Source organism: Vanacampus margaritifer, chromosome 1, assembly GCF_051991255.1.
Source record: "Vanacampus margaritifer isolate UIUO_Vmar chromosome 1, RoL_Vmar_1.0, whole genome shotgun sequence".
In the NCBI taxonomy this organism is placed as follows: domain Eukaryota; kingdom Metazoa; phylum Chordata; class Actinopteri; order Syngnathiformes; family Syngnathidae; genus Vanacampus; species Vanacampus margaritifer.
In genome coordinates, this window is record NC_135432.1 from 53,370,069 (window position 1) to 53,384,711 (window position 14,643).

General features: G+C 38.6%; 1 protein-coding gene across 6 annotated transcripts in view; it reads right to left on the minus strand.

Annotated features, from left to right (window-relative positions):
* Positions 1 to 3,214, minus strand: part of ralgapa2 (Ral GTPase activating protein catalytic subunit alpha 2) — a 113,085-nt gene extending 109,871 nt beyond the window's left edge. For 4 of the 6 annotated variants that reach the window (XR_013288657.1, XM_077547096.1, XM_077547369.1 and 1 more), the window contains exon 1: positions 2,856 to 3,214. Coding sequence is in view for 5 of the 6 variants with exons in the window: in XM_077547096.1 (XP_077403222.1) it covers positions 2,856 to 2,961 (106 nt within the window). In the remaining variant the exon portion in view is untranslated. The remainder of the gene's footprint in view (positions 1 to 2,855) is intronic. The other 2 variants (XM_077547284.1, XM_077547457.1) reach the window with 1 other exon arrangement.
* Positions 3,215 to 14,643: the final 11,429 nt, after the last annotated feature.

The window sequence follows — 14,643 nt, forward strand, 5'->3', positions numbered from 1 at the left end:
CATTTTGCAAGAGATTAAACTGAGCAAAAGTGCATATCCACAAGAAATGCATCAGCCTAAAAATGTGATTTGCATTAAAAATGAATGCTTTAATTAATAACAGTTCACAACAGTTTGGTCAGTCAGGAGGATTGATACTCCTCCCACGTGAGTGCTTAGCAAATAAACCAAGGAAAGTCCCCATGCAAGGAAGAAAGTTAAACAAACATATAATGTTGTACTTCAAAATATAAAAACATCAAATGCACATCAGTTCAGCTTGCTTGTATGTCAATAGTTTGTTTTTATTCACTGTAGGTCTCATCTAAAGTCACCTGTCCCAGCTGAGTTTGGGCGAGAGGCAGGATAGACCCTGAACCGGTTGCCAGTCAATGTCAGGGCGCATATACAGTTGTGCTTGAAAGTTTACATACCCTTGGGGTATGTAAAAAAACACAACTGCAAATGTACAAAAGTTAAACGTCACTATGGACACAAAAATGCTATGAATCGTCACCAAAATTCACACGCACATCTCTACTCATGTCGACTTCAACCTCTGAAATGATCAGAATTGCCACAGAATTTTGTTTTTTATGGGCATTAAGCTTTTGTCTCACCATGCAGTACGCTCATAAGTTTACATACCCCTATAGTATGTGAACTTGCAAGCACAACTGTAGTATATAGAAGCAACCATTCACACATTAACACTTACAGGCAATTGGAAATTTTCAGCTCATCTAATATATTTTTTGGAAGATCGGAGTAAGCCACAGTACCTGAAGAAAACCTACAAAAGCAAGGGAGAACATACAAACTCCAAACAGGAAGACCAGGGGCAACATTCAAACACGAATCAACTGTGACAAAAACATTCTAACCAGTAGTCCGCTGTGCTGCCAATTTCTTTAAAAGTGACTGCATTCCAAGTAACGTCACATGATACTCTTGAAAAAAAATCTACAAAAAAAATGACACCAGTCTTTTTTGCCCAGAAAACACATATACAGTAGTTGGCGACTTACTGTAATTGCATCACTTCATTTGGTGCTATCAGTCACACAGGGACATTTAATATTTAACTGCAAAGGATATTTAAAGTCTGTCGCTAGTGCTACAGGGGCAAATAGCTTGGTGGTTGGTTTCTCCCTTGACATATATATATATATATATATATATATATATATATATATATATATATATTAATGAATTTCATGCAAAAAAAATTATTTATAAAAATAAAGGTCTGTCCCAAATACATGACCACCACAACGAATACTACAGTATTTAGTTATAATGCATTCAATATGTTATGATGTTCCTTACCTTGGCTTAATAAAGAGATTTTTTTTTCTAAAAAGGCTCCCTTAACTTTTAATTGCAGGCCCCCGGTATATCAAAATACTTAAGTGTAGTAAAAATGGTCTTCAGTCATACTTTTAATAAGATTCATGAAACACAGCGCCCCTAGCCCTGATATTAATTGCATTTATGCTGCCTATAATTCCCTTTAGTCCACTGTCTCCATCTTCACAATGTCCCCAAGTACACACTGACCCACATTTATCTGTGTTAAGGGCAAGTGTTATCGAGTCCACCATATGTTAGCAGTCTTCCTACGATACGATACGTAGGTGTCTAGCTTCAATGTTCACTGAAATTAAATTGAATTTAAGCAAGTATGTGTATTTTTGACACACATCTTGCACAATACACTAACATTGTATGAACAATGAATTAAGGTTAATGTTACTGCAGTAAGAGTACTTCTTTGTGGTTGCATGTTTACATCACCTCCAAATACTTTTTTTAAGACACTGGTAGAGGAGCATGGATGTAATTATTGCCACTGGATTTTTGCATCTGTATTGTATTTTTATTGAGCTATAATTAATTTGTCAATCAATTAATTGTTGATTTATCGATTAATGGTTGCACTTGCACCCCTATTATATATAATGTATAGAATTCACTTCCTGGTTAGATGAAATGTTGATTGGACTTTACAAGAATGTCATACGGTCTCGAGATTGAGAGGTCAGTGATTCAATTTCAGTTTGAAAATTATTCTTTACAACAAAGAAAGTTGAACTAGCTATGCTAGGGATGGAGAGTGACAGGAAAACCAATGAAATGCTCTTCCATCAGAAGGCACTTGACGTTTGGTGATGTTTTTTTTTTCCTAATGTAAAATATGTACCCTAGATCAGTAAATGTTAGGTCACTGTTGTAATTGTTTGGCAAAAAGATTTCTACAACTCTTATGTGCTCATATGTGAAAGTTTATAATGAACTTCCTCTTTAGATTAAATGTGCACAAAATGTTGTATACTGCAGCAACTGTAGTATTATTTTCAAATGCTGTGCAACTTGCTGTCAGTTGCTCCAGGCAAGAAAGATGAGCTATTTGTATTCTCATTTGAGCTTTAAGCCTAAATTGCCTTCTACTTTTGTAATTGTTAACTATTTGACATACATGAATGTCATCAGTAAAGACAAATGACTGAATGAAAACAATGGTCGTGACAGGCAACACTGAGATTGATGCCCTAACGAGGTACCGTCAGTTAGCATTGTCAGCCTCGTTAGCAGCCAGGGGAGCTAGCACCCACGTTGCATCACAATGGATTATTGTTAACGTCAAGCAAAATGCACGGACGCGAGAACGGCGAGATAAACATGCCAGAGTGCAGAGTCGAGCAATTCTGGACATGAGCGGAACCTGTCAGCCGGCTTAATCGAGTGAGCACAGTGACAACCTGCCCGCTTGCCTGGATGAAGACAGTCGGCTTGTGCCAGTTAGCTAGCGCGACTAGCTTAGCCTCGATCAGCGATGCAGCATCAAAAAGCACGGTGTCATCGATTTCACTCACCCAACAGTGAGCGCAGGTGCTTCAGCCGCGTCAGAACATCCTTCTTTGGGTCCAAAACTTTCTGTGTAGATTTCTTGACGTCTCCATGGCCCCTTCGAGTGAACATTCCGCTGTAAATTGCAACCGTGGAAGCCGATCACCTGTGTTGTTACCATACACCGAAGCTCCAGTGTGACTGTCACTTCCCTCACCACCACTCGATGCTTGCTCAGTAAACATTCGCCCAACAGCCGCCAGTGTTCTCCCCTCTTTTTTTTCTGGCTGGAGTGTAAACACGGAAGCGCGTCTGACAGCGAGGAGTGGTCTGACTAGTGACGACGACGCCTACTGATTTAAAACCTTACATTTCAGTCAACGTGTGGACAGTTTTAATTTCAACTTTAATCTTTCGGCTACCCGTGCTATTTTATTGTATATTCCATTGCATAAACATTGTTATCCGACACCTTTCACACAATTAATCTACTTATCGCGCAGTAAATTGTCCACCAATTGAACTACGCAAAGTAGCTCTTACGGCACAGTCAGTTAATACACATAAATCTATATTTTGCGAGTCGACATAATAGACAGGGGTGGGGGTTGGGGGTTACAATAGCGGTTGACGACTCGTGGCTCCAAAGCGCCTCCTGGTGTTTTGAAATAGAAAGTCACTGGATCAAATTGATTTATTTATTTTTCGATGTCGGTACCAGATGTGATTTTTTTTTATTATTGCTTTATTTAACAAATTGAAATCAAAAGCCAAACATGGCTAACATTAAGCAAACAATCATCATCACTATACACAACAATCTCACAATAACAGTAAAGGGGGGAAAAAAAAGGGGGGGGGGGTATGCCAGGGGTCTTACACTAAGAAATATTAAAACACCAAAATGAGAACACAAAATTAAGGTATTGATAGCCTTCTTAGTTTTTGAAGTAGAGACTGGATCAAATTGATCAACAGCAACTTTTCTCGGTCGTGACGCATTTTTAGACGTAAGATACGTGTACTGTGTTCTCACAATGACGTAACCTAAAATGCACTGTAAATTTTACATACAAGTGAATGTAACTTGATAATTTAATCTTCTCTAAACATGTGAATATACATGTCCAACAGTTCAGTGGTTCTGTATTTTTTTGCACAGCTTGCTGTTATCTAGCAAGGGGGTGTTTGATCCAATTCTCCAAGGACGTCCACTTCTACATGGCTGTGATTTTTCCAGTCTCATTGTCTGTTGTACCCTGCTGATGACACTGTAAATTACTTGTAATACTCTAAGCTCAATATTAACATGTGAAAAGCATGATGAAGAGGACTTTAAATAGATACGATAGCGGAATGAATGTGAAAATGTCTTGGTCGGTCCATTTATGGATCAAACACCTGTTGTCAATTTTGCCATTCAACTCTGTTTGAGAAGACGTAGCCTATGGTACTGAAAAAAAGTTCAAGCTTCATCTTTTGAATTACTACATTTTAGTGTTTATGTTTAAAATAAATGCAGCTTTATTTAATATTCTAATTCAGTGCCATGCACTTAACATAAAACAGTACATCTACCAACACACATAATAGTAGACTAATGCATACAACTAAATATTTTAGTCTTACTCTTAATTAATCAATTAATTATATTAACCAAGCTATTTGAACTCCCCCACTTGGGGCAGGATCTCCCCAACCCGGTGAGGCACTCCACCCTTTTCTGGCTGAGGACCATGCAGATTTGGAAGAGCTGATTTTCATTTCAACCGCTTCACACTTGGCTGAAAACCGCTCCAGTGAGAGTTGCAGATCTCCAGTCGATCTACGTTACCCTCACCTATGAGGTTAGAAAAGAACAAGATCCCGGATACAAGCGACCAATGAGTTTCCTTTGCAGGGATAGGGTGAAGAGTCTGGTCCTCCGCTGCAACTCCAAGTGGAGCCAGTTGAGGTGGCTCGGGCATCTGGTTAGACTGCTGGAGGCCCCGGGGATTACCCAGGACATGTTAGCGAAACTATGTCTCTCGGCTGTCCTGGTAGCGCCTTGGGAACCCCCCCAGAGGGGCTGGACGAAGTGGTTGGGGAAAGTGAAAATACAAATAAAATACAATAAAGTTATCACAGTACAGACTTTGATTTGTGAGTATATCCTACAGAGATCTGGGGGAACAGCTTTATATATAAAAGTTGACCAGTTGTAAAATATGTCCATGTACGTAGATGGATGTTAATCAATGGAATACAGAGTGCATTTCTATTACCTTAACCAGTAAAGAAATGCAGGGAACAATGATAAATTGGACCCCATTTTCGATGCCACTAATTTGTGTGAATGAAAAGCAGATTTTGTTGTGGATATCAAAAATGTTGAGTTATTTTGATCACATGATTTTCAATATGCATTTGAAAGGACATATTCTGATCAATAACGATACTCCAAAACTTAATGAACGGATTCTTTCAATTTCACTCCATGGAGTGGTTGCAATAGTTCTTTATTATATTTACCTTCTGTTTAAGATGCATTACACAATGTTGGACCACATCGAAAGTTGATTGCAGGATTTTGAAGGTGTTTATCAAATAAAGTGAATTAGCAACATACGACTCCATCATCAGCATACAATAAATATAACCTCAAAAAATATTGTCACATATGTTGTTTACATACAGGCAGAACAACAGAGATCCCAATAGCGCGCCCTGAGGCACACCTGTTTTGACAAGAAGGAGAGAAGAAAAAAGTCCAGCACTTTTGATAAATTGTGATTTTCCAGGCAGGTATAATTAGAGAACCAAAAAACGGCTTGTTTTGACAGACCAGTGTTACAGAGCTAAATTGTCAAGATTTTATGGTCCACTGCATCATTCATGACTTTAATATCACACTCTAAAAATCAATAAATTGGTCTTTTAGTGTAAAACAACTCGTAAATATTGGTCTGATCCTTTACTTGGGTCCAAAAAAAGGGTCATTTTGTATAAAATGACCCAGAAAGTTGGGTCAAATTGACCCATAAAGTGGATCAGTCCATTTTCTAATTCATAATTGGGTTACTTTTACCAACTGATTTTAGAGTGCAACTCAAGGGAGCTGTCCAGCAGAAAAAAAGTAAACTTGGGTAGAACAAAATTAAAGTGATTAGTGTTCTTTAAATTGTTTTCGGTTGGTTTGTTAAGTCAGACAGATTAAATATAATGCATTTATCTATTATTATTATTATTAATATTATTAATCAAATGCCCATGAAATTACATTACAGTAGTTTCCATAGATAATAATTATAACAGAACTGATACATTATTTATCGTTTTATTTTTGTCTTATTATTATTTATCACTTACTATTAAACGAAACGAATCACTAGAAACACCAAAAGAGGGCGCCAAAGTCCTTTGAAATAAAATGATGAAAGTAACGTAAACGACTGCAGAACACAAGAGGTTATATAATCCAAAGAAACAATATCATATTCTCGGTCAAGGCAATAGTAAAACTGGAGGTGAAATCTTACGTTGTTGAAAATTATGACTGTGTGAGAAAGAAGCAAGTGATTTATTCAAGTGAACACTGGAAAATATTGATCAGTGACAATAGTGTTGAAGTGATTGTGTCTCTTTGTCAAGATTGCTGAAAGAAAATGAAAGAGGCGATGATAGAGCTGAAGCTAAGGAGTGAAAAGAGTCAAATCCGCCTTTGGCCTGCAGTTTGGTATGACACTCATTATCTGAAGTGGGCCATTCTGACGAAGGAGTAATCACCGCCGTAATCATCGCTCAGTCTTGGCAAACCTGCCCTGTTGTTCAAGTGCAGCTTATTGCTTATTATCTGAGATAACATGGACCATCGATAATCTTTCAACAACAACGGTGAGACACAGTTCTCCCCGCTTGTCCTGCACCTGCAAGTGTGTGAGGTGAGGTCGTATGGTTTATGAGAATTAGATGCTACATTGTTTTACACAGACCTATAGAGATTCAGTCTAGTAGATGTTCTCAAGGAACATTTAATAAAAATACAGAATAATACGCTTTGTTCGCCCGGAGTCAGATGGGCAATATGCTCGCCCCGCAACCCTGAACAAGATGACAGTGTTGAAAATGGATTTTAGAGTTGGTGGTGTTTTAAAGGCCTCGTGACCAAAGGGTGGCACTGCAGCCTCACAAATACACATTGCTCTTCTCAACGGCCAGGCTGCCTATAATCCAAGGTTTGAAAAGCACTTGTCGCCTCTAAATTGTTCCTACAAAGAGCTTGGAAATACTTGACTTTTCTCCTTATGTGGTTATGGATTTCCCTTTTCCACAATTAAGTGCCATTAAAATCTAATGTATCCAGTTAAACCACATTAAAGCAGTGTTGGTGTGGACAGTGGCCTTTCCCCCCCATTCACATAGTCTGAGTAAAAAATAAAAAAAACTTTTAAAATTCCAAATTCCTCTCAATTATGAAAAAAAGGTCAAATTGAAAATGTACAGTTTGTAAGAAAAATCACAGAGTAATAAATAAATAAATACATATATAGATAAATAAAACACATAAAATAAACACAATAAATCAAATAAATAAACAAATAAATACATAAATAAATAAATAAAGTAGGTAAATATAGTTTGAATTTTGGTACCATATTTGGATTTGGGTCTGCTTAGACACCTAACAGACTATTTAAAAAAAAAAGAAAAAGAAAGACACATTGACATTAATATTTTCTTGTCAAATCATTCCACTTTTTTTCACGCACACATACACACACACTTTGATGACATATCAATTTAAGTTAACACTTAATTTTTGGAGAAAATTACAAAGGAGTAAAAATAAATTAGCTTCACTACTCAAATGTAAAGCGAAGCGTTTGAAAAATAAAACAATACTGCACCTTACTGGCAACTATTTGAATCCTACTGAAATATTGAAAATAATGTGTCACTTTCGAATCCACAATAAAATAAAATAAAGACAAAGAACGTGTCTATCTTATATCTCAGCTACCACCAGGGGTCGTCATTGTGCCCTGAGCAATCAAAGACAAGTTTCATAGCACAACAACCATACATACAACATTCTGTCTGAACTTAAACACGTCTAAATAACTATAATACTATATCAAATGGTTCAGTTAAATGACTACTTTTAAAGGTGAAGCTGTGTAATAAATGTACATCACGTAGTGTATAGATAAAGTATATCAATTGCTAAGTCTGGTGTTGATGATGTAGACGGTGGATTGGGGCACATTTCCATAGAGGTTAATGAGGGGGCACTCTGAAGTAATTAAAACAAGAGCATTATAAGGCAACTGTTTCACATAAGGTACTCACTGCAAAATATGCTCTACTTAATTAAAACTCTTTGCTGACAGCATTTTGTATCTCGCAGGTAATCTGCTGTGAAATTAATAAGGCCCGCAGAATTAAATGACGCGTTCTGGCAAAGAAAGGCGATTTTTCTTCTGCGGTATGCATGACAGGGGTTTCCATTTGGAATGTGTGATCCATATTAAGCTGAAAAATAGTTCTTCAGGTTCTCTCCCTAATCTGATTCCAATTTCACTCGTGATGCGACACTGTAGCGACAAGCCAGGGGACGTTTAATTGAAACGCTTGCGTTTTTTAATTGGATTCTGTTAAGATGTGAAATCGCCTCCTGAATTACAGCCGTGTGCCTTTAAAAGCTGATACCGACTGGTTTCCAGCGGTGATCAGTTAAGGGGCTGAAATAATGCCTCTATTCAACGGCGTGTCTCCGTACTGAGACATTCTTGAATTTAAAGCCGAACTACAGACTCGCTCGGCGGCCTTGCATTTCAAAGGCTACACGTTTATCTGGGAAATGAATGAAACGGTTGTTGGGGAATGCTTCAGACACAATGTAATACTTGAGCATGTTCTTGCAGTATGGATTCAAGTTGTCACACAATTGTAATAATTGAACCTTCCATATCTATTGTGGATTAAAATTCACATCTTTCCATCACAAATCTTTCAAATGTCATATACACAGCAAAAATTGGAGTATTAAAATTTCAGGGTTACATTTTGGGGAGTTGATTTCTTGAAGTGTAATTTTAACATTCTCAAAGTTAAATGGTGTTCAGAGTGGGTGTTGTTTAGTTAGTAGTTGATCACCCAGTGTTAGATCAGCTCTGCAAAGATGTAATTAAGCTCCGCTTTCACACCTGCACTTCTTTAGTTTGAGAGGGACGAGTCAGCGCCATTTTCCTCCTCCTCGCTTATCACTGGGAAACACTGACGATGATGAAAAAACTAATTGTACCACACTCACATTGTGTAACCTGTGCTTGAGGATTGGTTGGCCATTGATTAGATGTGTTATTGTGAAGTGCACTGTTATAAGTGGTGGAATTGTTAATTTGTCCCTTTAACTACTTAAAAAAAATTTTTTTTTTAAAGAATGTAGTAATATTTTAGAGTTTGCGGGAAAGAATTGGGAGTTTAACTTGGCACTATATTTTTTCACTCTCTACCAGTTAAATATTTAGTTAATATTAACATTTCTAGTGTTAATGAAAGCAACTCGTTTTGGGTGTTAAAAAAGTGCAACACGAGATGGTGTAAAACACTAAAAAATCCGATCTCTACTTGGGTCAATTTGACCCAATTTTGAGTCAATAAATTGTTTTTTAGTGTAAAACAAGTCATAAATATTGGTCAGGACCTATCCTTGGGTAAAAAAATTGGGTAATTATGTATAAAACAACCCAGAAAATTGGGTCAAATTGACCCATAAAGTGGATCGGTCCATTTTTGATCCATAATTGGGTTACTTTTGACCCAACTGTTTTTAGAGTGTAATTTAACACTACACACTAGCGTGTATCAAATCAACACTAACCAGTGTTGGCTAAAGTTAAATTTCATCAATCATCAGAGTTGTTTTATCAACATCTTGGTGTAAAAAAATAAAACTTTCAAAAGTGTTTTTTTTTTAAACTACATTTAGTGTGGATCACTATAGACACTATTGAAGTGTTAAATTCAACTCTATAGGTGTTGAATTAACACTGCCGATTTTGCTGTGAAAGCAAGAAATCATGATATCATCCGAGGGTGTTAACATCCGACTGTCACAAGTTCAGTTCCTGTGTGGGCGGCACACAGCAAGCTTCCTTCACCTCCTCGAGGTTGGCGCTCTCCCAACCTCGTACATTGAGATTTGCGCATTCTCCCATTCGAGGGCCTGTCTCGCACTAGTGTGCGGAAAATAAATAAATAAAAACATCCCTGCTCTGCCACTACCGCCTCCTCCACCTACATCCGTGACCCCATCCGATAAGCTTGGAGTTCATCCTTTTCGCTGATTAGTTTGCTGGCGGACTGAATGGCCGTGTGTCACCCTGTTGGCTCTACCTGTGCGCCCGGATCAGCAGGTGGCTGCTACACTGGCCAACATGATACTGAAACCATTATTTATCCTCCGCCTGCCCAGCAAATCCAAGTTTCCCACCTCACACACAATTTATGGGAAGTAGATGCCATCTTTGGCTAGTTTATATTCTAGAAAAATGCTGCTGCTGAAATGCAATGCTAATACTACACACACAATGTATTCCGTGGGATTTATATTCTAGCAGAGGATCCTGACAACATGAGGTCATTAATAAGTTCTCTGGCAAAATTCACTCTCCTACTGTATAAACCGTGTGCATTGACATGTTTGTATTTGTTGTCTTGTGTGTTATTTATGGCCCAAACTGAAGCCCCAGGACTGTGAAATAACAAGCAATAACAAGCACAAGAGGGATTTCACGCCTTTTCCTCTCTGGAAAATGTTTTTTCTCAGTCAACACAATGTAGCTCCCTCCCCAACTAACTTTGTTTACTTCTACCACAGCAACAGCCTATATATTTCCTGAAAAGCCAATAGAATTAAATGGCGTCATTAAGTATGGGTTCCCACGGGTATAGTGCATTCAGGTTTACTTATGTTACACCTCTGGCCTTTTTATCGTTGTTATCAATGGTACGCTGTGCATCATTAGAAAAAGACAAACAGCCTTGTTCCTTTCTGGGGGGCAGACAGAAAATCAATGCTCGGTTTCCCATGAGCACCTAATTAGCTGGACACTTGTGCGCTGTTAAAACACAGAGCCGATCTCTTTGTCCGCCGGGTCGATAGGGCGAAATGTACGAGAGACACCTTCAGCGCTGATAAAGTGTCAGCGAGGTGAGGAGTAAACACACAAGTGACACTTATGGTCTAGCACATCTCACACCTATAGGCAGACTTGATTTCAACTTTATCGGCCGAGTCGCAAGCACATTTCACGCTGAGGTCAAAGCAAACGTTTCGTCTTATCTTGTAAAATACCTGCGATGATTTTTGACACGCAAACAGCGCAAAAGCCGCCACTATCTTTCTTGTTTTTAAATGCTGTCATGTCAATGATTTTGACTTTGGAAAACCGTAAATAAAATACAGGTTAGCAATGATGTTCATTTGGGTTTCATTCAATTAAGGTTCAAGAGAGACAGGTCTCTGCTACTGCTTGAGGGTCATGGGAGGTTAGACTGACTACCGTACAAGGAAACCTCAAAAGAAGTAAAGAAAATAACAAGAAAATACTGTATATAGCTACAAATTCAAACTAAATTAGTATCATTGTCATGTTTGACAGGTCAGTGAGCATTTGGAGGATGAAATCTGCAAGTGTATTGTTTGTGTGATGTCACCATATAATAGTATGAATGACGGCAAACAGAAATAGGGTGCCGGTATACCGTAGAAACGAAATAAGAATTTTGGATAATATGAGCGATACAATTAATAATCAATTTCATACACTTGAGTCTCACCAAAAAGATGCTAAATGTATGACAGCCAATCATGCAGCATATACGTAGAATTGCCATCTATATTGCCATCAACGTAATAGCTTATTATAGTTTATCAAATTAAATCCAGCAATGACTAAAACTGCCAGTAGGGGACAGTACGACTCTGCAAACACATACATGACTGCCCAATTCCATCTAGTGAAAGAGTGAGTAGTTTTACTTTAGTGTAGTTTTATTATATAGTGGTTTACTGCTAATGTGTCACAGTTAACATTCTTGAAAATGTTACTTTCAACCCGTTTTTTTCAATTACCCCAAGGGGTCCTCCCAACTCTCTGCTCACAACTATAAATGGTATCATTTGTCTATAAAATTGTTATGAATGCACCTAACAAAAACGAAATAAATACAGCCCAACTTACAACAAAGAATAACATGTTTTTTAATACGTCATAGAAAAGATTTGAAGTGCATCAGTTTGCCTGAAATTTTGTAAACAAATAAATGAGAGCACCACTGCCCCCAATTGTAGTGGATGTGCAATTACACTTCATTCGTGTATGGCAAAAAAAAAAAAAATTCTCCAGGTTACACCATCCCATTCCCACAGCAAAAATATTATCCTGCCCCAGTCCTGGACAATAGTTAAAAAAATAAAATAAAAAATCCTGCCCGTTCTACTTCCAGCGATAACAAAAACTGTCCAGCCCTGCTTGAATGACTCCCACAACTGTACTGCTCCCATTATGGCAGTTAGCTACATAAAAAAAAAAAACGTATACGTACGTAATTTATTCATATGAAAAGAAAGATACAAATGGCTATGCAAATGTGCGAGTTAACCCCCCACTTCCCAACTAGATATTGAATTAATCTTGCTCGCGTCTGCTCCCGTGAACTTTTTATCCTGTCCTGTCCCAATTCCGTGATAGTAAAGCTGACTCCCATTCCCGCAGGATTCCCCCCAAAAATATCAGCCTCTATTTAGGGTCCATTCTGAAATCGCACCATAACAGCCACCCAATCCCCCACTCTCAAAGGGGCCCGCCCTCTTACTTTCAACTCAAATGCTCACACTTAAGATTTCATGATGGTGACAGTTTGAGCGTGGAACAAATTAATTTACTTTATTTCCCATGGGAGCATTTGTTTGTAAGTCAACCAACCACAGAAGAGAATGTGGATTTCGACGTTCCATTGTACTTTTTTTTTATTTATTTTGGTATTTGCTGGTGGAGGTATAGGCAATATTGCAACAACAAATAGTGGCTTTAGTGTGATAAAAATATAAATACTGGGTTATAAATGATAAAGGGCCTTGTGAAAGAAGGCTCAGACTTCAAACTAGAATAGGCTCATGAAACAAGTGCAGAATGTAAGTATTTATAACTTGAGTGCCAGGTGGAAGGCAGTCTTCTTAAATAGCTTCTGACTCAATTGGTCTCTCAGCGGCAATGTGAAGAAAAAAAAAGGGGGGGGGGTGTGCGAGAGGTGGAAGGAAAAAAAATCGAAACTGTCCAATCCTTTTCTGTAACCTGTCAGAGTGACACTTGCAAACTTCCACTATAGACAAGGTGGCAGTACAAACGCAGATAGATGGCGGGGAATAAAAGGGCCTTCTCATGGCAAACTTTCTGGAAATGTCATCCTTTCAAGCTGTTGAGAAGACCTATTTCATATCTATTACAGCAGGCATTCTGTGGCCGATATTTCCGATTTCAGCCCTGCAAATCCTCTGCCAATCTTCTGCCCTTAAGAATCTCTGCCAGCCCGGATGCATTATTCCTCCTAACTCCGCTTCCCCCCCCTTTTGATGTGACAGAACAAACCGCGACCTATTAGGATTAAGGCTTTGAAAAGATCTTTGAAGCTGTTCAAGGTTTCTTTAAACTGGGGAATGACAATATAAGCTGCGCGGCAGCAGATGCCAAATGGAGTGATTGCTAGTGCTCCTCGGGGAGGTCTGCTGTCACAGACATACAAACACTCACAAATGTGCATGCGCTTGTGCACGCGTACCCAAAACTCTACACCACACTTGTCTTTAAAAGAGTACGTATAATGCATTTTGATGCATTTCATATTTATTTCCATGTACAGGAAAATCTATGTTTGTTTTTTCAGGATAATCTTTATTGTTGAAGATTCAATCACGTTTTTATATTTTTTTCCCGGGCGCAGGAGTGCACACTGAAAAACTGGCCTCACAATACTGCCTGGGAGCTTTTTAGTGTTTCTGGTGCCTTGCTCAAGGGCACCACAGTACATCCACAACTGGTGCTCTTCTTAACCATTCAGCTACTGCTGTTCCAAAAGCCATCATGAAACTTCAGTTGTTGGCAAATGCTGGCATCACTTATGGTAACTTTTGCATACTAAGTAAAGGATACTGGCCTGTAATGAGGAGAATAATGTCTGCCATTGGTCAGACAGCTTTGGGTAATTCCTATTTTAATAGTCTATACTATCATTGGGCCATTGTTTTCATGCATGCCAGATCCACCACACCAGCATCTATCGAAATTCAAACACAATTTGCTTCTTCCTCTGGTCGTTGAATCGGTGGAAGCTGATGTCTGTGGATCTCACTCTGCTTCATCTATCCTTCCTTCCTTTCCTCAGTCTTTCCTTTGGTCTCTTGATGTTTTCCATCCATCCATCCATCCATCCATTTTCTTGGCCGCTTTTCCTCACTAGGGTCGCGGGGGTGCTGGAGCCTATCCCAGCTGGCTTCGGGCAGTAGGCGGGGTACACCCTGAACTGGTTGCCAGCCAATCTTGATGTTTTCCCTTTGTTGGAATTTAGATGTTTCTGGGGTTGGTGAAAGATTCTGGTTGGTAACCCGGTGGGTAGTAGGTGATGTCTGGTCGGTGCTGGATTTCACTTTCCTTTCTTTTCTTTGATCCTTCCTCGGGTTTCCTGACAACCTCACGGCTCTAGCTGGATTCTGAAGTATTCGGTTTAGGGGAACGGTATGGGATTTTTAATAGGTTTTAGGTGAATTAATAA